General features: G+C 42.6%; 1 protein-coding gene across 4 annotated transcripts; it reads left to right on the top strand.

Annotated features, from left to right (window-relative positions):
• The first annotated feature begins 369 nt into the window (after positions 1-369).
• On the top strand, positions 370-27,721 carry LOC115165784 (neurofascin). Of its 4 annotated transcripts, XM_029719146.1 has the most exons (29): positions 370-457; positions 809-940; positions 10,180-10,365; positions 10,959-11,086; positions 11,225-11,330; positions 11,450-11,640; positions 11,908-12,030; positions 12,258-12,473; positions 13,655-13,766; positions 15,290-15,474; positions 15,759-15,890; positions 16,054-16,197; positions 17,273-17,384; positions 17,459-17,622; positions 17,744-17,891; positions 18,683-18,807; positions 18,996-19,097; positions 19,259-19,456; positions 19,629-19,699; positions 19,828-20,050; positions 20,306-20,421; positions 20,643-20,844; positions 20,968-21,090; positions 21,204-21,377; positions 21,485-21,616; positions 24,950-25,019; positions 25,455-25,466; positions 25,764-25,802; positions 25,906-27,721. In XM_029719146.1, the coding sequence occupies exons 4-29, from the start codon at positions 11,011-11,013 to the stop codon at positions 26,159-26,161; spliced, it is 3,552 nt and encodes a 1,183-aa protein (XP_029575006.1). In that variant the 5' UTR covers positions 370-457; positions 809-940; positions 10,180-10,365; positions 10,959-11,010; the 3' UTR covers positions 26,162-27,721. The 4 variants fall into 4 exon arrangements, with proteins under 4 accessions (XP_029575006.1, XP_029575008.1, XP_029575009.1 ...); XM_029719148.1 differs by lacking the exon at positions 10,180-10,365; XM_029719149.1 differs by lacking the exon at positions 25,455-25,466.
• The last annotated feature ends 213 nt before the right edge of the window (positions 27,722-27,934 follow it).

Raw genomic sequence — 27,934 nt, 5'->3', positions numbered from 1 at the left:
TATTTTAAAATGATGTACTGTGTTTTTTTGTTATGATATTTGTGTCAAGGTGAAATTAGCTTCAGCCTCTCATAGCTATGAATTACTCTGATGTATCCAGCAACTTGTCTCGCACATAATTGTGAAATGTCTGGCCTCTGTTGGGCTGTTGTGCTCAGCTGAAGCCTTTACATTCAAGTAGTAACTTATCTCACTTCTCTCAGACCCAGTCATTCCCATCCCAGACTTGGATTGGTGTTGGTGATGCAACAACTGAGCAGTTAAAAGCGGTAAGTCATGTATAGTTTTGACTGTGTACTGCTGGAGTGAGAGGGGTTAACGGCAGCCTGCCTGCATCTAGAGGCCGTACCCTCCCTGGTCAGTGGTCAGTCAGTGTAAGACACACTTTGTTTGGGACAGAAAGGCCTTGTGAGAGAGGGAATGAGTGTGTCCGTGCCAGCCAGAGAGAAGACACAAGGTCAGTAATCCCCCGCCTTTCACTCTGCAATAGCACAGATAACAAAAGGCATGAAATTATTTGATATATACACTTTTATCCAATTGACATGTTTCCTCTATTAAAGTTGATATATAAATAAATGACACGTTATGACCTTGTTTCCATTCAACTGACTTGTGAGGTCTGCCATCACATTTGCTATCACAATGGACGGAGATGACGTTATCTTTGTATCCCTATTACACAAAGGAAACATTATGGTGCCCATTTCACATGTCGTGTGACCAGAGAGTTTGACCTAATTTTGTCCCGCATGTGGTTGGAAATAATGCAAAATAAAATTCACAACACTCACACACTGACTTTCAGAAGCTGATTGTAGACTGATGTTAAGACCAGAGTAGCTGCTCTGAGTTCACCGAGAGAGCAGCAGAGGAGAAGCACCGTAGCTGTAACTGTAGGTGGAAAGAGACTGAACAAATACAGCAACTAATTCTCCAGGTAACTTTTGTTTTATTTTCTTGTATTGCATGTCTTTTTGGCAATTATGAATGCCTTTGAATTTAAATGCAAGCATTATTGGTGCAATCTTGGTGCAAAAGATTTTCTGCTGCTCATTAGTGACTTCAACTAAGACAGGCTACCCTGTGATTGTTGAAGAATATGACTCTTACCTTCACCGTTGTTTATATTTTTGTTGTATCTGAAGACTTTTGAAAAAATAATTTAATTCCATTACATTTACATGTATTTCATAGACATGAAACGAGAGTTGTGCACATCGTACGGACTGTATTTTTAAGTCCTGGATAGATGTTGAGATCTTATTCCATGACAAGTGTCTTTGTATTACTGTGTATGACTGAGTACTCTTCTAGCTGCTCGTCAGAAGGAATCAGAAGCAGGGTCAAGCTTTAAATGATCTCATCCTCCTTTGAGATGAGAAGAGGGAGGTTCTTTCACTGAATCAGCAGTTTTGTAATGAGACAGACAGTGAATACTGTATATACAATATATATTATAATATATATACAGTGTCTTCAGAAAGTATTCATACCCTTTGACTTATTCCACATTTTGTTGTGTTACAGCCTGAATTCAAAATGGATTAAATATATTTTTCTCACACTGATCTACACACAATACCCCATAATGACAAAGTGAAAACATGTTTTTAGAAATGAAATACAGAAATATCTCATTTACATAAGTATTCACACCCCTGAGTCAATGCATGTTAGAATCACCTTTGGCAGTGATTGGAGCTGTGAGTCTTTCTGGGTCAGTCTCTAAGAGCTTGGCACACCTGGATTGTAAAATATTCGCACATTATTCTTCTTTAAATTCTTAAAGCTCAGTCAAGCTGGTTGTTGATATTTGCTAGACAGCCATTTTCAAGTCTTGCCATAGATTTTCAAGCCGATTTAAGTCAAAACTGTAACTAGGCTACTCAGGAACATTCAATGTTGTCTTGGTAAGCAACTCCAGTGTATATTTGGCCTTATGTTTGGGGTTATTGTCTTGCTGAAAGATGAATTTGTCTCCCAGTATCTGTTGGAAAGCAGACTGAACCAGGTTTTCCTCTAGGATTTTACCTGTGCTTAGCTCTATTACATTTCTTTTTATCATAAAAAAAACTTCCTAGGCACTTGAAACAGAGCATCCTACTCCTTGCAATGACAAGCATACCCATAACATGATGCAGCCACCACCATGCTTGAAAATATGAAGAGTGGTACTCAGTCATGTGTTATGTTGGATTTGCCCCAAACATAACGCTTTGTATTCAGGACAAATGTTATTTGCGTTGCCATTTTTTGCAGTTTTACTTTATTGCCTTATTGCAAACAGGATGCATGTTTTGGAATATTTGTATTCTGCACAGGCTTCCTCATTTTCACTCTGTAACTTAGGTTAGTATTGTGGAGTAACTAGAATGTTGTTGATCAATCCTCAGTTTTCTCCTATCACAGCCGTTCACCTCTGTAACTGTTTTAAAGTCACCATTGGCCCCATGGTGCCCTTCTTGGTGAGGTATTGGAAAACCTCCTTCGTCTTTGTGGTTGAATCTGTTTTTGAAATTCACTGCTCGACTGAGCGACCTTACAGATGATTGTATGTGTGGGGTACAGAGATGAGGTAGTCATTCAAAAATCATGTTAAACACTATTATTGCACACAGAGTCCATGCAACTTATTATATGACTTGTAAAGAACATTTTCACTCCTGAACTTATTTAGGATTGTCATAACAAAGGGGTTGAATACTTATTGACTAAAGACATTTCAGCTTTTCATTGTTTATTCATTTGTAAAAATGTCTAAAATCGTATATATTATAGAGTATTGTTTGTAGGCCAGTGACACATGCTCTCAATTTAATCAATTTTAAATTCAGGCTGTGACACAACAAAATGTGGAAAATATATATCTTTTAATTTTATTTTTTAGTTCCCACAATTCCCCATAGAAGCTGTTGGCATGCATTTAGATGCACTCATTGTTTTGGTATTGACCTTATTTTAGTCTCTTTTGCGGACATACAGTATTTGCTTTTGATTGAAGATCACAGTTATAATGACAGTCTTGGTAGTCTGATTTTTTTATACTTGTCCATGTTAATTTGATATTCATGGCACTTGAAATGGTCCAGGCTCAAACCAGGCTTAAACTTCTAACTACTGGTAACAGTCAGGAGAAACAGAGCATTAAAGGGGCAACAGAGCTTAAGCACTCCAGCAGATTCCAAATTAAGATGATGCTTAGTATTGCACCTGCCACCTGATGTTACCTTAAGAATACTCCTTTGTATCTGGCAACTGCCACCCCTCCTCCTCACTGGTGTAGGCCTAGTGACGCTGCTTGTGCATTGAGAGATGGGTTGTCTCTGACTCCGTTCCTGAACAGGCAGCTTGTGTAGAGATGGAGAAATCCTCCCACATGCCATCTGCTCCTAGCCAAGCCCTAGCCTCATGTGCCAAAGGGGACCCACGGGACATAGAGACATTGTTGTCCTCACAGAGCTGCCTCCGCCCGCCACTCGAGCCCTTCACACTGTGCAATCTGGTGCATGGCACTGGTCAGACTGAAACCCTGCTGAAGTCAAATGCATGGGAAGAAAGAGGCCATGCCAAGAGCCAAGCTGAACATACTTTTTGCTTTTGTTTCCTTTGTGAGGGGGCTCAAGTTCTGTTTCAATCAAGATGACTTGGGGGGAAAAGCCCAGACCAGTACAAGTGGATGAGCCATGCTCAAGTTCTATTCTCATTCCTGTGATACTGTTATATGTCTGTTATTGCAGGGGCCTCAGTGGTTGACATCATGGTCATGGTCAGAACTGGTAGTGATCTGTGACTCCAAGCCCCAATTGCAATGGCTCTCCTATCACAATTCAGGATATTTTTATTTAACCTTTTTTTAACTAGGCAAGTCAGTTAAGAACACATTCTTATTTTACAATGATGGCCTACCCCGGCCAAACCCTCTCCTAACCCTGACGACGCTGGGCCAATTATACGCCATCGCATAGGACTCCCGATCACGGACGGTTTTGATACAGCCCGGGATCGAACCAGGGTGTGTAGTGACACTTCTAGCACTGAGATGCAGTGCCTTAGAGCGCTGTACCACTCGGGAGCCCCATGGTCCAGATGCAGACACAGGAGGCTGGATAAACGGAAAACACGCTGGTGGTGCCCTAAAACATGAAGAACTGGCAACAGACAGACAGAAAACGCAAGTATAAATACACAGAGGATAATGGGGAAAATCGGAGACACCTGGACACAAGGCAAGTGAAACAGATCAAGGTGTGACAGAACCCCCCCCCACTCAGCGATGAGGGGGGTCCTACCCGGGCCCATACCTGGTTGATCAGGGTGTTGGCGGGACTCAGCGCTGAGGGCTGGGTCCAGGATGTTCCAAGCGGGAACCCAGCACCTCTCCTCTGGTCAATAACCCTCCCAGTCAACCAGGTACTGGGGCAACAGAAGACGAACAGCAGTGGGGATTTTAGAGATGGGGAAAGGGAAGATAAATCGGGGGGAAAGTTTACAGGACTCCACCCTGAGGGGCATATCCCGAGTGGAGAGCCATACCCTCTGCCCGAGACGATAGCAGAGAGCTGGGATCCGGTGGAGGTCCGCCTGTCGCCGATACCTGGATTTGGTCTTAAGAAGAGTGGACCGTGCTCTCTTCCAGTGGCGGAGGGTATGCTGACTTTTTCCTCTTGCTCAGGGAAGAGCGGAGGCTAGTCACTGAAGGAATACTCAAAGTGCCAGAGACCAGTGGCTGAGCAGGGAAGGGTGTTGTGGACGTACACCATCCACACAAGTTGCTGGCTCCAGGTGGTGGGGTTGGCAGAGACGAGGCAACAAAGAATCGTCTCCAGGTCCTGATTGGCTCACTCCGACCGGCTTTGGATTGGGGATTAAACCCAGAGAACTGGCTGGTCGATGACCCAATCAGGGTGCAGAATGCCTTCCAGAACCTGGACGAGAACTGAGGACCACGATTGGAGTCCATGTCGACTGGAAGTCCATGGATCCAGAAGATGTGCTGCACCATAAGCTGGGCCGTCTCCTTGGCTGAGGGCTACTTGGGAAGGGGAATGAAATGTGCGGCTTTGGAAAACCTATCCACAACCGTAAGGATGACAAAGTCCAGGGATATATAGGACCAGGGTCAGTGAGGAACAGGGAATGGTTGAAGGCCAGCCGGAGCTTGCCGCTGAGTCTTGTTCTGTGCAAAAATAGTGCAGGCAGCGACGAATGCGGAGATGTCAGGAACCATGGTGGGCCACCAAAAACGTTTTTGGATGAAAGCCAGGGTCTGACGGGAGCCGGGATGACTGGTCAGGGACAAACATCCGGTTAGATGGGCCCCCCGCCCCCTGGTTCCGGCTGTGAACGCTGCGCCTTGCGGACCAGGCTCTCGATACCCCAGACAAGTGTAGCTGCAAGACAGGAGGTAGGGAGGATGGTTTCTGGGTCAGAGGGTGTAGCCGTAGAACTAGACAGGCGAGAGAGGATATCAGGCTTAACATTCTTGGACCCAGGGCGGTAGGAGATGGTAAAATTGAACCGAGTAAATAACAGAGCCCAACGAGCCTGCCAAGATTCTAGATTCTTATGGTCGGTCCACACTAAGAATGGGTGTTCCTTCCCCTTCAAGGTAGTGCCTCCACATCTCCAGGGCCATCTTGACTGTGAGAAGTTCCCGATTAACAACGTCATAGTTCCTCTCAGCGGGATTAAGGGGATGGGACAGGAAAGCGCACAGATGCAACTTTTGGTCCTGGGCAGAACATTGGGACAGAACGGCCCCCACTCTAACATCCGAGGCGTCGACCCCCACCACGAACTGACGGGACATGTCCGGATGGATTAGGATGGAGGCAGTGATGAAATTATGCTTAAGATCCAAAAACAGCAGCTGGGGACCACGTGAATGGAACCTTAGGAGAGGTGAGAGCAGAAAGGAAGCCAGGGTGCTGTAGCCCCAAATGAAGCTGTGGTCGAAATGTGCAAATCCCAGGAAACGTTACATCTGCACTCTGGATGTGGGTTGGGGCCAATCCACTACCGCTCTCACCTTGTCAGGATCCATCTGAACGTTCCCAGCAGCGATGACGTATCCCAAAAAGGAGATAGTGGAGCAATGGAATTCACATTTCTCCACTTTGACAAACAGCTGGTTCTCCAGGTGGCGCTGGAGGACTTGTTGGATGAGGAGGACATGCTCTTGAGCTGAACGGGAAAAGACAAGGATGTCGTCAAGGTAGACAAGCACAAACCAGTTTAACATGTCACAAAGCACATCGTTGACCAGGGCCTGGAACATGGTGGGAGCGTAGGTCTGTCCGAACGGCCTAACCAGGTAGTCGTAGTGTTCGCTAGCCGTGTTGAAGGCTGTCTTCCACTCATCTCCTTCCCGTATCTGAACTAGGTGGTAGGCGTTCTGAAGGTCCAACTTTGAAAAGATGATCACCCCCTGGAGAGGCTCGACTGCTGAGGAGAAGAGTGGTAGAGGGTAACGGTTTTTAATTTGTCATTGAGGCCCCGGTAGTAGATACACGGTCGCAGGGTTTTGTCCTTTCTGCCACAAAGAAGAACCCTGCGTCGGCAATGGGAGGCATAAGGATGAATGCTCCCTGCAGCCATAGAGTTCTCAATGTACTCCTCTATGGCCTTGGTCTCTGGGCCAGACTTGGAATAAAGCCGCCCCTGAGGTGGTGTGGTGGCCGGGAGGAGATCAATGGCGCAATCGTAGGGATGATGCGGCGGAATGGATGTGGTGTGAGCCTTGTTGAAAACCTCCCGGTGGTCCTGGGACTCCGCGGAAACTGCGGAGAGATCCTCAGTTTCCGCAGGAGGACATCCCGGGACAGGCTGCGCCGCCTTCAGGCAATGTGCATGGCAATGTGCATGGCAGAACGGGCTCCAACCCAGGATAGACCCAATTGCCCAGTCGATTAGGGGGTTGTGCCTCTGGAGCCATGTAAATCCCAAAACCACAGGAACATGAGGAGATTCAATTAGTAGAACCTGTATGGACTCACTGTGATTGCCCGACACTCCCAGGTTAATGGGAACAGTACTGTGAGTGACCCTTCCAATGGAGCGTCCGTCCAATGCTCTGGCGTCCATAGGAATAGAGAGGGGTTGTGTGGAGAAACCCAGCTCAGATACCAGGATAGCATCCATGAAGCTCTCGTCAGCCCCAGAGTCAATGAGCACCAGGAGAGATTTAGACTGGTCACCCCACAGCAGGATAGCATGGAGAGGAGTACGAGTAATAGGAGTTTGGAGACTTCAAGTAAGGCCCACCAGCGTATTCGTACCTACTGATGAGCCTGATCTTTTACTGGACAGGTGGATATATAATGTCCTGTAAACCACAATACAGGCCACTGTTGGAGCTCAGCCTGCGTAAACAGTCATTAGGAGACAATCTAGCCCTGCCCAGCATCATGGGCTCTGGAGGAGACGAGTCGCCAGTCCCCGATGATGCCCGAGGGAACTCGGGTGACTTCAGATTCTTTCGGGAATACAGGCGCCGGGGACTTCCGGGGTTCTTCGGAGGCAAGGCAGAAACCGTTAATGAGCGAGTGTGGCCAAGAACAGACCTCCTCTCCCTCCTGCATTCCCGTAGGCGCCCATCGATCCTTATGGTCAAGGCTATGAGGGAGTCGAGGTCCATGGGTAACTCCCGAGCTGCGAGCTCATCTTTAATTTCCTCCGATAATCCATGAAGGAAGGTGTCAACCAAGGACTCCAGGTTCCAGGCACTCTCGGCGGCCAACATGCGATAGTCTACCTCGTAGTCTGCCACACTATGGAAGTCTTGATGTAGCGGAAGTAGCTTCCGAGCCGCCTCTCTCCCAGACACTGGAGAATCGAACCCCTTCCTCACCTCTGCTACAAAATCCTCCAGACGAAGGCAAACGGCGGATTGTTGCTCCCACACCACTGTAGCCCAGGCGAGTACCCTTCCAGACATCAGCGTTATGAGAGACGCTATTTTCGAACGATCTGAAGGAAACGAAGAGGGCTGCAGCTCAAAGGTGGGAGAGAAACGCCCAGCAGGCCCCAGGATCCCCAACATAGCGCTCCGGAGGAGGTAAGTGGGGTTCTCGGGAAGCCGGGGTAGGCTGGGAAAAAGCACCGCTGGTAGCAGGGTTACTGAGCGTCCGGGAGGTTTCCGTTATGGCTTGCTGCCCGATAGATAGTCAGCGGAATTGCTCCAGTAATGAGTTGAAACCCTGGTCATGGCGTTCCGCCAAGGTATGGAGTCCTTCCATAAGGTTCAAAAGTAGCTCCAAGTGTCTTCCTATGGTGGCTTCTTGCAGGCAAACAGCGTTGTGGAGCTGGTCCGAGTCTGCTGGGTCAGTCATGGCCAGTTCGTACTATCTCAACTCAGGATATGAACCAGATGCAGACACAGGAGGCATATGGTTCGGTTCTCAGAATATTTGTTATAACAAAGAGTCAGTCAAAAGGGAAGGTCGAGGGCAGGCAGGCAGAGGTTCGTAATCCAAGGCAGAGTCAAAAAGGTACAGAACGGCAGGCAGGCTCAGGGTCAGGGCAGGCAGAAAGGTTGGAACGGGATAGACTAGAAAACAAGAACTAGAGAACTGGACAAACGGGAAACCGGAGACACCTGGTGGGGGGTGGAGACAAGCACAAGGCAGGTGAAACAGATCAGGGTGTGACATCTCCAAACAATTGCTTACAGTGAAACCCTTTGGATTCTTTAGCAAAAAGAGGCAGAGATAATTAATTGGTTTGGTTTTCATCTTACCCTCACCAGTCATGTTTGTCCATTTTAGCATAGAGTATAGTACATATCCATGAATTTGTCCTGTGTCTGCATTCCTGGGCTCCTGAGGCCACTGCCACAGAGACAGTGGCCTCTTCTAGAGTTCTGTGCTGCTTCTAGAAAAAAAAGCATTTTGTTTTCCTGAAGAAACCTCCGCTGAACGGCTTTGAACTTTGCCCTTTCTGAGGATGTCAGTCAGTCTGAATGATTGTTCTTGCTTGGGTCTACCACAGGAGGTTGGAATGGAGTGAATGGAGTGGTATCAAAGACATGGAAACCTTATGTTTGATGTGTTTGATTCTATTACATTAATTTCTGTTCCAGCCATTACTATGAGCTCGTCCTCCCCTATTAAGGTGCCACCAGCCACCTGTGGGTTGTACTGTATTAGAGTGGTCGAGTATGGAATAGAATGGGAATAGAAAATGCTGATGAGCTACATATTGGAAGGAGACAATAGTGGGAAGGTGGCCAGAGTGCAAACAAGTGAAGTGTTTCTTTTTGTTTTCATACAAAAGGAAGTTAATTTGGCCGGAGGGTTAGACACCATAAAATCGCTTTCAACACAATTCACAAACAGACACAACAGACATTGCTTGCTACAAATATGCCTCTGTTTTGCCGATAAAACAGTCATTCCTTGTAACAGCCTTTGTGATGAGGTCATTTGCCAAAGTTTTTTCTTGCATATAATATTAATTTGAGACAAACATTGCACTCATACTCTGTTCCCTGTTTTTCAGCAGCCAACAATAAGGCCCACATCATTGATGTCATCAAAACCAATAAAAATGCTAACCATGTGCAGACTATGGGCTGGCTTGTGTTTCCACTGAGTACACACAGTATTTCTGTAGAATTATTTCTGCCACTGAAATTGCTCAATATGAATAAGCCCATAAGCAGAGTGTGGGACTGCAATAGAGATAAAGCTTTGTTATTACACAGCTTTGATGTAAATACAAACAATTCTGTCTGGCTTCCGTCATAAGTTCCCCCAGATAGGCATCATCAAATGAGTCAGCATACAAGGTTGTGACCACAGACCATGTATCAAGGCTCTATATCTATGGTTGTGACAACCATCTTTCTTTCCATGCAAATTATGTCATGTCCAACCCGCAACAATGTCAATCATTCCAATTCCAAGAAGTGCTCAATCATTCCACTCAAACCACATTTTAGCATCTCATTGTTAAAACTATCCATGATACTTATTCACAAATGTCTTTGAACGAATATGTGCGTGTACACGAGAGAGCGAGAGAGAGGGAGCTTGGCAGGCACAGAGATGTGGGTGGTGAGGGGGGGGCAAAGGGAGCTCATTCATTATTCATGAGATGGGTGGGCAGAGTGCAGAATGGCCATGGCACAGACAGAAACTCTATTACTGAGATGTTCACTCTGCTCTGCCTCTCCAGATTCCTGCTATTTGATAGACCAAGGAAACAAAATTGACTGATTGACCACCAAGGATTTTATCTGTTTGCTGCACTAACTGGACTAATTGGAATTGTGGAGAAACTCAATGCATTGGAGTGACATGGAGATGATGGGGAAGAGGGAAACCTCATGATATTCCACGTGAAGGATTGTACTTATGAAAGGTAACGCAGATGTAATGAGCTAATGTGTTCTAACAAGAGGAGGAAAAGTTCTGATAATTGTTGTAGATGAGTTGATCAATGATCTGTTTTGTTACACTTTGTATCATATATATATATATATATATATATATATATATATATATATATATATATATATATATACAACTAACAGGGTAATATAGTAGTGACATATTAATTACATTATAACAATGTATTTCTTTGGGATTCAAGTAAATCTATACAGGAACTAACAAAAGCTTCATTAATGTAGTCCTGTGGAGGAGGAAAGTTTTTCATAATGGCTTGAGACTGGAGTTGAGTCCTGGGCATGTGTTGCGTTGGTGGATCTATTGTTTGGAAACAGTGACAAAGAGACTCTGTCAGAGAATGTGACAGCGCAGACTGTTGAGTGGGACTGAGATTAAATACTGCTGTTTGGATACTAAATGGCATTTCATTTTATTTTGTTGTTTTGCGCTAGAAAATATTGTCTTACCAAGCAATTGGTCCCATAAATGTCATGATATTTAATTTCATTTGATTTCATGAAACATTTGAATTGCTTAATTGGTCACTTATGAAACATTTCCTAGATAAAGGCATCCGGCAGTTCAACAGGGTCGGTGAAGGTCATTCACTGTAGAGATGGGGATGCTGGCCAGATCCACTCTATTACTACTGTTATGGCAAAGACTGTCTGCCATTGACGTCCCACTGGAAAGTAAGTCAATACAACCTATTGTGTTGCTGCAATATGGTGATAATAGTGTACAGTGCTGTATATTGTCAAATACAGTATGTAAATTAATGTACAATCCTAATGCAGTCAGGTCTTTCATTTTGACTTGTCAACCTACAGTCAGACAGCCCCCCACCATTATAAAACAGTCGTTGAAGGATCATGTCGTGGACCCCAGAGACAACATGGTCATTGAGTGTGAAGCCAAAGGCACCCCCTACCCAATGTAAGAACTGACACATCAAAAACACTTTCTTTATAGTTCAAAACCGTATACAAATTGTGAGTAACTGAAGTACAACTCTTTTAACTACTTTAACCAAATGACTTGCCTTTATCCCTAAGTTTCTCATGGAGGCGTAATGGGAAGTATTTCAATGTGGCACGGGACCCTCAGGCCTCGATGAGGAGACGTTCGGGGACGCTGGACATCTATGCCTGGGCTGACCCAGAGGCCTATGAGGGGGAGTACCAGTGTGTTGCCACCAACGAGTATGGCACTGCATACTCAAACAAGATCAACCTACGCATGTCTAGTAAGCTGCCACTCCATTCAGGCTTTTGAGTCCATTGTCACAGAGTACATTCGAAAGGTAGGGCCTCAAACCTTGAAAATGCTCAACTTTGGTGGCAGAACCAAGCAAAGCTTAAAGGGACAAATCCGTACAAAATCTAATTTTGTCAGCCGTTTTCAGACCTCAAAAGTGGTCTTATGTTAAGATAAGTCCATATCCCGGCAAGATTCTGCTCTCTGTGTTAAATGCCACTAACCTCATCCTCTTAACCCTATGTTTTCATGTCAGGGGCCCCTCTGTGGCCCAGAGAGGTGTTGGAACCGGTAACGGTGAGTGTTGGTCTCCCTCTGGTCCTGGACTGCAGCCCTCCTCCAGGCCCTCCCAAACCTGAGACCTATTGGATGAGCAAGTGTGAGTAGGCCTACCTCCTATTCTCACTTCAGAAGTACATCATGTCTAGGAATGGCATTGATATTCTATAATTAATGACAACCACCTGTCTCTCCTTCGGAACTGATGAGCTTATTTTGTTCATGTTTTTCTAATATGGCACTTATCCCAAACATGACCTGTATTTATCCTATCAACTCCAGATGACCTTACCAGGAAATGCATAAATAACTTTGTATTTATTTCAGGTTCATCAGGGAGACCTTTCAACTGGCCTCACCAGCCCCACCCCCCAGTCATGCTGCCTATCAAACAAGACCGTAGAGTGTCTATGGGGGTGAATGGAGATCTCTACTTCTCTAATGTCTACGTCAATGACTCCACCGACTACTGCTGCAACGCACGCTTCCCCTACAAAAACATCATCCAACAGAAGATGCCTATTACCGTAAGAGTCCTTACAAGTGAGTAGCACAAGGGATGTTGCATCATTTAATCAACTTACCATGTACTAACTGACCTTATTAAACTGTTGCTTTGGTTTGCCCCACATTGTTTTATTTCAGACTATCCCTAATACGACTCACCATAGCTCTTCTCCGATCTTACTGACCTAGTGCAGTGGTGAGTGTGTGCTCTGCTTCTTTTGCTGTGTTTAATTTTTACTAAGTATACTGTCAAGAATAAACAACCTCCTTGTCTTAACAACCTGAACATTCTTTAACATTGGTCTGCCTTGACACACAGTCCTCAGGCCCAGGATGAGTTAGGCGCCACTGTTTTCCGTACCCAGTGTAAAGTACCAGTCGTAGTCAAACCACAGTCGTAGTCCATGCTGTCAGGATATTTAAGTGACAAAAGTTCAAACCATAGACTTAGATAGACATTGCGTCATTGTATCTGTCCCATTATGATGTCTCTGAGAACACGGGCAGCGTCATTGAGGCCATCTCCACTTTAAGTAGTCAATTTTCTTCTTCTACTACTTCTATGAGTTGGCAAACAAACTGAAAGAATGCACACTGCCACCTAGAGTGTGTTGTTGGAACAGGTATAAAGCCAAGGTTGGTGATTTACTGCCAACTGCAGTAATGGAAGGTTTCCTCACAAGTATAATTCATTGGCTGATCCCTCCTGGTGACCTGGATGGAATTATATGATCCTTCCTTAAAGGTGCAATATGCTGAAATCGCTCCGCCATTTCCTGGTTGCTAAAATTCTAATAATTTGCTTAATTTCAGTTTGTGACAAAACAAGCACTCAGGGTTTAGAGAATCATTGTACCATCTAAACCGCTGTGAAATGTATTTCCAATAACCAAAAATATTGTATTTTCAGCTGTTTGAAGCTGGTGTACAAAACCGGAATCATAGAATTAGGGGAGAACAGATTTACCGCTTCTTAGACTTGCTTTCAATGAGAATGATAGATCTATAACTCACATTTCTATGTGAATTGGGCCAGGTCACCCAAAAAGTTACAAATTGCAGCATTAACCCATAGGAAGTCCCACCCAGTTGACGACTTCAAAATGGTGAAAGTCCATAATGATGCTTCCCATTCTAAAGTGGGCTTTTGTGTAATAGAGTCCTCTATCTATCTCTGTGGTTCTAACTCTGTGTGGTGTGTTGTGTTTCCTCCACAGCTCGCATGGTGTCTGAGGCCGCTCCCACCTTCCTGTCTCCAGCCGGGAGGTCCAGCTCCCAGACTGTCCTGCAGGGGGAGGAGCTGCTCCTCGAGTGCATCGCTGCTGGAGTGTGAGTGATCCTTGGTCGTCACTAGTTACCACAGGCACAAAGTCATAATTATGGCTAAAGTCATAACACCGCCTGTTTAAAAAAATGTGTTATTAAAATTAGATTTTTTCACCTGACCTAAAATCAAGACCAAAATGCAAATAGTTGTTTTCAGGAATTTTTACGATTTAGCCATGATCCTCTCAACGACACACTTTTTGGGACATTCTTTCCCTCGGCAAGTCAGTTGAGAACCACTTCTTATTTACAACCACGACTTCACCAAGAGGCCAGAACAATAACAGTAAAAACAGAAACATGGGACAACACAATAGTTCAAATATAGGAGTACCAGCAGTGCTCGAATTGAGAGGGTAAAAAGCGCGCCCCTTTTTAATTTAAACATTTGAAGGGGAAACAATGGATCCCGATTATAGGCCTAAACGATCTATAACAATGCTTTTCTCCACGAGGCTAGGAAAATAGATCATGCTGCAGACAGTATAGAGAAGAAAAATACATGTTTAGAACTAAACATTGATTGCATGGTGCTAGAAAGAATGCACTTTATTGATTGTAGAATGTTATCGATGGACACAGCTTTATAGAACCAAAACATACACAGCTCAAAAAAACTAGAACTCGAGAACAAATCAATGTGCTAATCTCAACCGCGGCAGTCAAGCAATTGAATTCCGCCAAGAGTCGTTTACAATCTATTCCGGTTATGGCCGCAACTAGACCTCGTTTCAAAATTCAAATGTATCAAGAAATAATATAAAAATGTATGCATAGCAATCACAATTGTACTGTACATTGTTTGAAGCACATTCTTAAAAGTCTCAGTCACAAATTACAGCTCCAATAAGCCCCCTGTGGTGAACAAGAGGCTTGTACAGTATCATGATGCTTTCGAGTTATCGTTTTTAGGGCCCTGAATTAAACAAAACCAACTGTTGGAGGTATATTTAACGTACTGTATCTCAATGAACAGTAATTAAAATAGGACCAAATGCAGACTACGGTCATATTTCACACATATCTGTTTCATTTATTTGGTCTTTCACAACAGCTAATCAAGTCAGTGGAACAATTCTGATTCCTTATAACGGGCAAAACTTATATGGTAATTAATGTGCTTATTCTGATTCCTTATAACGGGCAAAACTTATATGGTAATTAATGTGCTTATTCTCCATACTTCTTCTACTATTCCACTTCCCAGTTTTGCCGGTGCAACTTGCTATGTCCTTGTTTTGCCGGTGCAACTTGCTATGTCCTTGTTTTGCCGGTGCAACTTGCTATGTCCTTGTTTTGCCGGTGCAACTTGCTATGTCCTTGTTTTGCCGGTGCAACTTGCTATGTCCTTGACAGTGTTGTAAGTCATACAAGGCTACATTGAAATGCCTCAAGTATCTTGTTTTGTACTATTACTACTTCAAACCAAGTCGTCAAGTTTTGAATGTTCATTCAACGTTCAAAGCATCCTGAATACACCTGACTTGTGATTTTATTTGGTTTTTATTATAATTACCATATAATAGTCCAACCCCTGTCATCACATGGACCAAAGATGGAGAGGAACTGGACACGACCAACATGAAGGTGAAGAACTACAACAAGTTACTGCAGATCCCCAAGGCCACTTTGGAGGACTCTGGTGAATACACGTGCACTGCCACAAACAAGATTGGATACCTGGAACACACCATCACTGTCCGGATCAAAGGTCAGCCAATCATCTACATCCCTTCATCACACCAACACACAGATACTGGGACATGTTCAGCATATTTACTCTCACAAGGATTTCGATTTGAACTTTACATTACACTGTTTGATTTCCCGTGGGAGGAAATAGCCAATTAGTTTGATATTCAGTAGTTTGATATAGCCTGGACATGGTTACTTGTCCTTGTATGGGGTTTGATATTACGGAAATATTTCATATTTATGTAGATTTATGTGATATGATATGTTTGTGTTTTTCTGCTGACCTGATCTCCATGACAGCGGCGCCGTTCTGGTTGGAAAAGCCCAGTAACCTGGTGCTGGCCCCAGAGGAGAATGCACGCTTAGTGTGCCGCTCTGACGGCATCCCCCGGCCCAGTATCCGTTGGTTCATCAACGGAGATACAATAGAGGGTAAGCAGCTAACCTAAGCACACTTATAGATGCCACTCACATTTTTCAATAATGATATGAATAATATCAGCCATGTTGTCACTTAATTGAAAAGGTTATATGGTAAAGTAAGTTGAACTACTAGGAAATAATAGTTTACTTCTTCTTCTCCTATCCTTTCCAGATGCTACTCCAGTCCCGAACAGGGAGGTGTCAGGAGACACAATTACCTTCCGTTCTGTGACTGTGGCGAACACTGGTGTTTACCAGTGCAATGCCTCTAACCAGTATGGCTACCTGTTTGCCAATGCCTACATCAACGTACTGCGTAAGATATCACATTTGTTTGCAGAAAATATCTCTAAACCTCTTTATCCATTGGCATATGTGTAAATGCAGATATTAGGTCACCATTGCAGGATTCTAGTGTGATACAGTTTCGTTTTCTGTTCCTCAAGATGCAACACCAAGTATTTTCAGAGCCACGTATGTAGACATTTCATGCCAACAGAAATGTTATTTGAATTTCAGAATATTAGGATATTGAATTTGAATGTAATATTTTTTAATTTGTAATGCACAAATTGAATCATTGAATTCAGTTGAATTCAGTTTTAAAGTTCAATTTCAATTTAATAGAATATTCAAATGCAATATTTATACTGTAAATATGGTAGATTGTAGGTATTGCATTCGTTGTCTGTGTATCAAGTTTACAAACCATAATTTCAAGTTAATCAAAGTGTCATATATTCAATGCATTCAGATTCCGTTTTCAAATTCAGTTCTCTAAATTCAGATTCAAAACCAGAGACAGCATCCTGGTACTTTCCCAGCCAGAAAAGGTAGAGGAGAACAGATAGAATCAAACTCTCTGTGGTGAACAGAAACCTCTGGCCATTTCTGAAGCCAATGTGGCATGTTGAATTTATTTTCTACCTATGAACATAGAGAGTTGGATTCTATCTGTAACTAATTTTCTAACTTTCTAACTAAATATCTAACTTTCCTGGCTGGCAAAGTACCAGGATGTTGTCTTTGGTTTTAAATCTGAATTTAGAGAACTGCATTTGAAAACGGAATCTGAATGCGTTTGAGAAGTTGAATATATGAAACTTTGATAAACTTGAAATTATAGTTTGTAAACTGGATATGCAGACAGTGAATGCAATATATACCATATTGAAACTGAATGTATAAATATTGAATTTAAACGTCAATTTGTCATTCATTCAATTCAGTTTCAAATCATGAAACAAAAGATCAATTTATACATTTCGTGATTTAATTCGTGCAAAATTCAAAATTATACAATTTCTGTTGGCACTAAAATCACTCCACAGCCAGGAATGAAGATAAAAAGTATATGTGAGTTGTCTAATGTCTCATCTTCTTATCTGCAGATGCAATGCCACGTATCCTTAGGCCTAGGACTGACCTGGTGAAGGTCATTGAGGGCAGACGCGCCTGGCTAGACTGCCGCTATTTTGGCTCGCCCGTGCCTGATCTGCGCTGGTGAGAACATGTTTATGATGCTCTTCTCTCTTGTGTGTATGCATGTGTGTAACTGACTACCTGTTTTTTCACAGGTCTAAGTCTGGACTGGGCAACCTGGAGGGGAATCGCTTTAAAGTACACAGCAACGGGACACTACAGATCAGAGGCGCCCGTATGGATGACCAGGGGACATATGAGTGTATTGTCAGCAACGTAGCAGGACGAGATGAAAACAAGGTCAAACTAGAGGTCAAAGGTGAATGCCTAATAATAGATTTACTGTAACACTTTGCTTCTGCATGTCGTTCAATCTAGAGTTACACTGTTCATGGATCACATTGCAGGTGTTCTCATGGTCCTTATGCTCTGTTTTTCAGAGTCCACCAAAATCCTCAAACGCCCAGATAATATGAGAGTCCTCCGGGGGACTGATGTCCGGTTGGAGTGTAAGGCCCAACATGACCCCACGGTCGCTGTCACCACCACCTGGCTGAAGAACAAACAGTTCCTCATCATAGGCTGGAGGTGAGCCTGAATATGACTACTTGTCCTTGTAATCATTGTGACAATGGGGTTATAGTTATAGCTAACCAGTGGTGTAAAGTACTTAAGTAAAAATACTTTAAAGTACTACTTAAGTAGTTTTTTTTAGGTACTTTACTTTACTATTTATATTTTTGACTACTTTTACTTTTACTTCACTACATTCCTAAAGAAAACAATGTACTTTTTACTTCATACATTTTCCCTTACACCCAAAAGTACTCGTTACATTTGCAATGCTTAGCAGGACAGGAAAGTGGTCCAATTCACTCACTTATCATGAGAACATCTCTGGTCATCCCCACTGCCTCTGATCTGGAGGACTCACTAAACACAAATGCTTTGTTTGTAAATGATGTCTGCGTGTTGTAGTGTGCCTCTAGCTATCTGTAAATAAAATGAAAAACAAGAAAATTGTGCCATGTGATTTTCTTATTATAAACCATTTGAAATGATTTATATTTTTACTTTTGATACTTAAGTATTTTTTTGCATTTAGATTTACTTTTGATACTTAAGCGTATTTAAAACCAAATACTATTAGACTTTTACTCAAGTTGTATTTGTCTGGGTGACTTTTACTTTTACTTGAGTCATTTTCTACTCAAGTATGACAATTGGGTACTTTTTACACCACTGTAGCTAAAATCAAATTAACAGAGTTATAGTCTATATCTGAGTATAACTAAAGGCTAAATGGTGAATAGTTCAACTGAATTTGTCAAGATGACTTTGTAATAATAACAGTATTGTGTCCTTTTAATTATCTCCAGGCTGTCGCTGGATGAATCAACTCTGGTCATCACAAACGTCAACAGAGGAGACGAGGGCAATTACACCTGCATCATCAAGACTGAGCTGGACAAGAACACTGCCTCCGCCCGCCTGGTGGTGATGGGTAGGACAATAACTTGACACTTAGTTAACATACATAGCTACAGTACATACACTGTGTTTCAGCAATTGCATTACATGTTATGTAATGTTAATTACATTTCATTAATGTAAGAGTAGCAGATAGAGACTTCATAAGCATGCTGTATGTTTTTGGAATTTGCATCAAAAGTTTCCTTACCTTCCTCCCAGATCGTCCAGACCCCCCAACAAACTTGCAGTTGTCGGACCCCTTTGAGCGCAGCGTCAGGCTTACCTGGACCCCTGGAGATAGCAATCACAGTCCTATCAAAGGTAACAGCTCTACCCTACAGTCTACACCTCAGGAGCAAGACATCCAGAGTAAACATAGGCCTGGATTCAGGCCACATATACACCATAGTTTCATTGAAATAGTCAGAGTTAGCTACCAACAACTGAAGGAATCAGTGTGTTCTTCTGGGCTTTTCCTCCAGAATACCTGGTGCAGTATGATGATGACGACTGGTTACCTTTCAAGTGGAGAAACCTTTCCACGTACCCTGGAAACCTCAACTCTGTCATTCTGCAACTGTCACCATTCATTATCTATGAGTTTAGGGTCATTGCGATCAATGACATTGGTATGAGTAAACCCAGTCGCTCGTCAGCCAACTTCCAGACTGGTGGAGCACGTGAGTATTTCATGCTTGATGAGTTCGATAATGTGATATGAATAATGGATTTCTTATTGGCTTCAGTAATTGTATTAAACAGGAACACAGCTGACAACAATTATCTTTCATATTAAAAAACTTGGACAATGAGCTTTCCCAAAATAGTCTGTGTACTTGCTATGATTCTCAGCTCCAGACGCCATCCCTAAAAACATTCAAGGGGTGGGAACATGGAGAAACAACATGATGATCAGCTGGGAGGTGATACATTCAAAGTTTTTTCAAAAGCTAATTCTCCATTCATTCATTTGTAACTCAATGTTTATTCAATGAAGAATAACAACTTTTATTGTGTACAATTGAACTTCCGTGTCTGGTATGGGGAAAAGGCACTAAACAACAGAGAGTGGAACGGTCCCCACCTAAAGTACTTGGTGTGGTGGAAACGGAAGGAATCCAGGGAGGAGTGGAAGAACGCTACCACTTGGTGGTGTAAATACTACATCTACGACACAGACACCTTCACACCATATGAGATAAAGGTCCAGGCTGTCAATGACTTTGGGATGGGCCCAGAGTCTCCTGTCATCATAGGCTACTCTGGAGAAGACCGTGAGTATGACCACCCATCCCTTCCTGCAGATACAGAGACACTTTTGTATATACATTTACAGGTAGCTATAGACCTAGATCGACCCATGCCATCCCATGAATTCATGGATGTTTATTGTTCACACATAAAACTGATCTTTGTCATGTCTATACCTAGTTGACATTTAGCCATACCATAGTTAGCCATACCATAGTTAGCCATACCATAGTTAGCCATACCATAGTGAATTACAACTTCCTCTGGGTGTCTCTCAGGTCCCACTGCTGCCCCCCTCAACCTGCGTGTGTCCAGTATAGAGGCCACTAAGGTCACGGTGGAATGGGACCGCGTGGCTATCAACAGCATCATGGGAGAACTGAAGGAATACAAGGTCAGACTAACGGGAATAGGTGGCTTGTTTAGTTTCTGGTTTTCAATTCCAAGTGTGACAATCTGTTCTGACAAGTAGAGATCCAGGCGAAATTGTTATTCATTAGGAGAGAGGTGGAGGAAGAGCCATTCACACACTGGCTGCATGAATGAATGAATAAGGGAATAAACGACAGAACAAAAGAGAGAACGAATGCATGTGCTGTGTCCCCCCTATCCCAGGTGTACTTCTGGCGAGACAGTAGCCAGCTGAGGTGGCTGAGTGTGAGCAGGGCCATGAAGTCTAAAGCCTTTCCAGTCAGCAGGCCTAGTGTCCTGCCGGGACTCATTCCTTACAGCAACTACAAGATGTACATAGTGGTGGCCAACAACCGATATGAGGGACATCCCAGTAACACCATAGAGTTCTCCACTCCAGAGGGAAGTAAGGAAAAGCGTTGTGGTGCTGAATTAGATGTGGCAGACACTTTTTCTGTCATGGTTCTTTTCCTAATCATGTATTTCCCAGTGTTTATTCTCATACTTGACCTCTGATCTATGTCTGTAGCACCCTCTGCTCCAAGATCCTTCAGAATCCAGCAGAGACATTTGGACACGATCTGGGTGGACTGGGACACTCCTGCAGAGCCCAATGGCATCGTAACCGGATACATTCTCAAATATCAGACAGGTAGGAAGACTTACTCATAAGCCAGGTGAGCAAATAAGGTGCAGTATCTACAGTAGCTGCATGTCTCTTAACCATACGTTCTCATGGCTCACTACTGTGCACTCTCTCTACAGTGAACGCAACTCAGGGGGAGGAATTGCGTGTTGAGGAATTTCCCCCAAACACCACCAGTTTTGCTGTTCGCCGATATGATCGCTACACCCGCTATAGATTCACCATAGCAGCACAGACTAGAATCGGGGTAGGAGAGTGGTACACAGAGGAATCACCCCATTATACAACTGAAGGTATAACACTGCAGGTCAACCACAGCACACAATTACAAGCCATTAAACATCCACACATCTGCAGATTTGATCATGACAATTAATCATGTCTGGGTGTTTACATACAGCTTATGCTCGGGAGCAGGTGGACCTCTCCACTCAGGGCTGGGTCATTGGTGTGATGTGTGCTGTGGCTCTCTTCGTGCTCATCCTTCTGGTCGTCTGCTTTATCAAAAGGAGCCGAGGGGGCAAATACCCAGGTACTGTAGCAATACTGTAGTCCACAAGACTTCTCCATTACAGGACTAACATTCTTAGATGGAGAGACAGACCTAATACTCAGTGGCATGTCCAGGGGGTGCCCTGAAATCTGGTTGGCCACTCCAGCGGCCCCCTCAGAAATTCAGATCTGATAGGTTGTCTCAGAATATATTGATCATTTTTACCAAGAAAAATAACCGACAGCAAGATTCATCGATCTCACCAGAGAAAGCATCCGAGCAAAACAGAGCCCCTCTGTCTTAGTATGTGTAGCCCATTTATATGATGCTGTCTGGACAAAAAGAGTTCAACTGAATGCATTCAACCAAAATGTGTCTTCTGCACTGAATCCAACCCCTCTGAATCAGAGAGGTGTATTGAATCCAACACCTCTGAATCAGAAAGGTGCATTGAATCCAACACCTCTGAGTCAGAGAGGTGCATTGAATCCAACACCTCTGAATCAGAGAGGTGCGGGGGGCTGCTTTAACTGACATCATTGGCACCCGGGGAGCAGTTTTTGGTTAACTGCCTTGCTCAAGGACAGAACAGCAGATTTTTCCACCTTGCCGGCTCAGGGATTCAAACCCTCAACCTTTCAGTTACCGGCCCAACATTCTTAACCACAAGGCTGGGCTACAGATACTACGACAGAGGGGTGCCTCACTCAGATGCTTTCTCTAGTGAAATAGATTCAGCATCTTACGAATTGACTGGAAAAGTATGAAAAGTGGATCGTCATGAAAAATAAATCATTGTATGTTTCAAATATTTTTTATTGTAAATTTTTTGAGGGAGGCTGGCCTAGTTTTTGAAGTGATTTGTTTGACAATCAGATGACAACATCATGACTAGTTGTGTTCATGACTCATTAAAAGGTAATACATTTTTACAGTTAAAGTACATGTCTTTACTATAAAGCAGGGGTTGTGGGGCCGGAACATACAGTGGATTTGAAAAGTATTCAGACCCCTTTTTTTCACATTTGTTAGGTTACTGCCTTATTCTAATATTAATGAAATAGTTGTTTTATTCTCATCAATCTACACACAATACCCCATAATGACAAAGCAAAAAAAATGTTTCATACATTTTTGCAAATGCTCGAGTCTTCTTGGGTATGACGCTATAAGTTTGGTACACCTGTATTTGGGGAATTTATCCTATTGTTCTCTGCTGATCCTCTCAAGCTCTGTCAGGTTGGATGGGGTGCTTTGCTGCACAGCTATTTTCAGGTCTCTCCAGAGATGTTTGATCAGATTCAAGTCGGGGCTCTGGCTGGGCCATTCAAGGATATTGAGAGATTTCTTCACCATAGGGATGGTGCCAGGTTGCATCCATGACGCTTGGCATTCAGGCCAAAGAGTTCAATCTTGGTTTCATCGGAACAAATAATCTTGTTTCTCATGGTCTGAGAGTCCTTTAGGTACCTTTTGGCAAACTCCAAGCGGGCTGTCATGTGCCTTTTACTGAGGAGTGGCTTCCGTCTGTGTCACGGCCGTCGTTGAAGAGAGAAGGGGACCAAGGCGCAGCGGGTTGCGTGCTCATCATTATTTATTTATATTAAAGTGAACACGAAAACAAGAAACAAAGAACGACAGACCGACAGTTTCACAGGCTATAATAACAGCAGTGCAAAATACAACTACCCACAAACAACCAGGTGAAAACAAGCTCCCTATATATGACTCTCAATCAGGAACAACGATGTACAGCTGTTCCTGATCGAGAGCCACACAGACCAACAAAGAAATATACAAACTAGAAAAACCTAGAATACCAAAACAAGAACATACACCAAAACCCCGGAACACATAAATAAAACACCCCTCTACATACACATAACCCCCGAACCACATAAAACAAATACCCCCTGCCACGTCCTGACCAAACTACAATAACAAATAACCCCTATTACTGGTCAGGACGTGACAGTCTGGCCAGTCTACCATAAAAGCCTGATTGGTGGAGTGCTGCTGAGATGGTTGTCCTTTTAGAAGTTTCTCCCATCTCAACAGAGAAACTCTGGAGCTCTGTCAGAGTGACCATCGGGTTCTTGGTCACCTCCCTGATCAAGGCTCTTCTCCCCAATTACTCAGTTTGGCCAGGCGGCCAGCTCTAGGCCGAGTCTCGGGGATTCCAAACTTCTTCCATTTAAGAATGATGGAGGCCACTGTGTTCTTGGGGACCTTCAATGCTACAGAAATGTTTTGCTACCCTTCCCCAGATCTGTCCCTCGACACAATCCTGTCTCAGAGCTCTAAGGACAATTCCTTCGACCTCATGGCTTAGTTTTTGCTCTGACATGCACTGTCAACTGTGGGACCTTATATAGACAGGTGTGTGCCTTTCTAAATCATGTCCAATCAATTGAATTTACAACAGGTGGTCTCCAATCAAGTTGTAGAAACATCTCATGGATGACCAATAGAAACAGGATGCATCTGAGCTCAACTTCGAGTCTCATAGCAAATGGTCTGAATACTTATGTAAATAAGGTATTTCTGTTTTTTTTATCTGTTTTTGCTTTGTCATTATGGGGTGTAGTGTGTAGATTGATGAGGGGGGGAAATTATTTAATCCATTTTAGAATCTGTCTGAATACTTTCCGAATGTACTGTAGTTATAAATTATTTGTACACTGTAAATTGACTACAAGAATCCCAAATAGATATATAGTATTTGACAAAAACAGAATAATTGAAAACAATCACATATGCCTTTCTATTTATGCGTGGGAATACTTGGGAACAGATTTCCTACATTAAAATCACTTGAGCTGATTTCCTTGTGATTTTAGTATTTTATGTCTAACAACAAACTATATATTATAAAATATCACACTGCGGCCCGCCTATAGGAGGCTCATTAAAAAATAGAGACCCCTGAATGTCACGGTATAATTCATTCACGCTCTGGATGGCACTTTCAAGTGAATTTACTGCTGTATGCTAATGCCCTTATATAGAATCCTGACCTTGAATGGAAACACTGTAACAAGACTTTTGGAAATGATTTATGATTGATTTGAACAGGGAAATGCGCCAAACATTTCACGCATTCAACCATCATAATTATATTGATAAAATTCACCTTGCATTAAGGTTCAAAATGTTATGGCCTGCCTTAACTGGGTCTGTGCCCCACCTTGGCTAACCCATTCAAAATGTTCTGGACACGTCATTCCTAATGCTATAGTTAAATCACTAGCATAAAGCTTCTGATCCCACAATTACACTAAACAATCTAATGGATAGGATACATTTACCCTAAGTATGCATTGCTTATATTATATTTGGTCAAAGTAACAAGACAGAGATTTTTATTTTCAGTACGGGACAAGAAAGAAGTGACATTGGAGCCAGTGGATGACAAAGATCAGGAGGGATCATTTGACTATCGGTAAGCAATATAGCAGAACTGTCTGAAAATCAACTGAGAAAACCTTGACTTGAGATAGGTATCAGTGGTACCAATGCCAGATTTGTATAGGTCAAAGTAAACCACATATATCATGTATAATAATTTTGTGAAGTATTCCTCATCATGTCAGTTTCCCTTTAAGACAGCTATGGTATCTAAATAATTCCACATGAACAGTGATCTACTATCATATGAACATGTATTCATTATGTAATATGTCATGGTAATAATATTCAACATTGGAAAAAAATCATTTAATTCCCTAACAATATTGTACCATTTGGTGTTGTCATTATTTCAGAATAAAGTATTTTTCCTGGTAACTCCCCAATACTCCCCAATTGATCTCTCTATTCTGACTACTAATGTTTTCACATTTTCATCCTTGTTCTTTTCGCCTTTGGACTACTGAAGGTCTCTGGAAAGGTATGATAAGACTAACACTGAAGTTTATACCATGTACACCATTTTTACTATATTATTTTTGTATTATTTTACTTATATATTGACCTTATTTTATATTTATAACCAATAATCAGAAATCTGAACAAAAAAACTACATAAAAAAGGTCTGTGTCTGCAATTCAACGTGTTATTGTTGAAACAAATGAATGGTTTTAAGTGATTTGATTGAATGATCAACCATCTTAGGACATTTTATAGCAATGTTCTTCAACACTCGCTCTCAACACAATTCCTAAACAATCTATTTTAATGTTTCAGGATAAGTCGTGTCACCACCATTCCCTACTCTGCCCGACGGTAAATATTATAGCCAGTTAGTCTAGAACTGTATGCAGAAAGCTGTTAAGCCATAACCACGGCTGCTGAAGCATATCCTCTGATATTGTCCTTTTTCTTCCAGGGAGGAAGAGACTAAAGTTGGCAGGGGCCAGACGACAGTAGACACCATGATGAAACGGACAGATAGTGACGACAGTCTGGTGGACTATGGTGATGGACAGGAGATTGAGTTCAACGAGGATGGCTCCTTCATTGGCCAGTACACTGGACACAAGGAAAGGGATGACAGAGACACAGAGTTCAGTGAGAGCAGGAGCCAGGAAGCCCACTCCCCAATGGCCCACTCCCCCATGAGCCCCATCTATTCATTTGCATAAGGAAACAAGACGTACAATGGGTGTTACACTCAGACTGGGTCCGGAATGAACATTGCCCACTAGCGCGTCTATATATACGTGAATCAGACTGGGTCTGGAATGCCCACTGCCCACTAACTGGGGGACACAGGTGTTCCCAAGCAAATCCACCATCTTCTTCAATCCAGGCACACAAGGTGATGTGGTTGGAGCCTGGTAGTGTTCCTCTATTCTCATGCTCTGCATTGCTGTAAATGCAATACAGCAGCAATTTAACAAAAATATGAAGGTTACAGTTACAGTCTGGTTACAGTTACATTTATGAAGTTGTAAAAAGTACATGCTTTTCAGGTGTATTTTGTGGGTGTGGAAGTGCATGCGTACATGTTGATGTGCGTGTGTAATATTCCTACTAATGGAGAGATATTGACTGCACGTTAGGCAGAGGGATACATTGATAAGTTTATCATGTTGATAAAAGCAGTGACACCTGGTAGAGAAACTATTTATATGATAAATATTATTTATATGATGATTTATATGACAGTGGGAGAAAAATCTTAATTAACGATGCTAAGTCACTGGTTTAGGCCTGGCAGGATTGCTAAGTATCCTTTTAACTTTATCTCTACCTGATGGCAGTAAATATATACCACCTTCAGGGCTCTGTGCCCTTGACTTGTTTGTCTGTTGCTTTGTCTAAACATTGATCTGTGAATCTTGGCTGATGTTGTTATTGGTACGTATGATGACAGATTGTCATTGTGTACATACATTTCAGGACTATGGGCTGCTTCAACATCTTTCAAGGCTAGACAGATGTCATCTGTAGCCTTGAAAATGTCTGGACAGCAAATGGTCTACTTTTGGGTGTGAGCGGGAAGTGTAAACACAGACATATCCCTAATATCCCTAAACATATCCCTAATCAATGTCTCTAGGACCATACTGTACCTTGTTTTCCCCTGGGCAGTTTTATTTTTACGAGGAATTTGTGTAATTGTAATGTGGTGAGCTACAGTATTTAGAAGTTGTAAATGCTATGATATTATTTAATCATTTCTTTACTTTCTGCTTATTATTAATGTTCCTTGTGATTTTGACAATATTAACTGATAGAGATTTACCATATACTTATGGTACTCTAATTAATACACAAATAGATTAAAACACTGTTCTAATGACGTGAAATAGGTCAGCTGCATTTTTCCATCATGAATAATAGTGTTGAAAGTACAATATGGAGGAGCTGCAGTACAGTATCATCATGTTCTCAAATGATATGGTGCACACGGAATACTGTATATTAACCTTCCAGTCAGGGACTATGAATCTGTAACATCGTCAGTAAGATTAGTGGGGGGAAAGCTGCCAGGTGATTCAGAGCTGTAACAGATGCCGTATTTCAGCCATAATTTAGTTTTTTTAACTGTAAATTGTCTCTCCCCTTAATATCCCGGCACTTGTACAGTGCCTTTAGAAAGTATTCACACCCCTTGACTTTTCCACATTTTGTTGTTACAGCCTGAGTGTTAAATGGATTAAACTGAGATGTGTCACTGGCCTACACACAACACCCCATAATGTCAGTGGAAATGTTTCTTCAACAAATTAATTAAAAATGAAAAGTTGAAATGTCTTGAGTCAATAAGTATTCAACCTCATTGTTATGGTAAGCCTAAATAAGTTCAGTAGTGCAAATTTGCTTAACAAGTCACATAATGAGTTGCATGGACTCTGTGTGCAATAATAGTGTTTAACAGGATTTTTTAATGACTACCTAAATCTCTGTAC

This window comes from Salmo trutta, chromosome 28 (genome assembly GCF_901001165.1).
Source record: "Salmo trutta chromosome 28, fSalTru1.1, whole genome shotgun sequence".
In the NCBI taxonomy this organism is placed as follows: domain Eukaryota; kingdom Metazoa; phylum Chordata; class Actinopteri; order Salmoniformes; family Salmonidae; genus Salmo; species Salmo trutta.
The sequence above is the reverse complement of the archived record's forward strand: the minus strand, read 5'-3'. Positions and strand labels throughout refer to the sequence as shown.

What these genes read in the sequence shown, in the direction of transcription:
- LOC115165784 (XM_029719148.1), top strand. Translation starts at nt 11,011, where the DNA reads ATGGGGATGCTGGCCAGATCCACTCTATTACTACTGTTATGGCAAAGA. An exon ending in CAATCACAGTCCTATCAAAG is followed by an intron (nt 19,098 to 19,258) that starts GTAACAGCTCTA and finishes CTTTTCCTCCAG; the next exon opens with AATACCTGGTGCAGTATGAT. An exon ending in GTTCTCCACTCCAGAGGGAA is followed by an intron (nt 20,845 to 20,967) that starts GTAAGGAAAAGC and finishes CTATGTCTGTAG; the next exon opens with CACCCTCTGCTCCAAGATCC.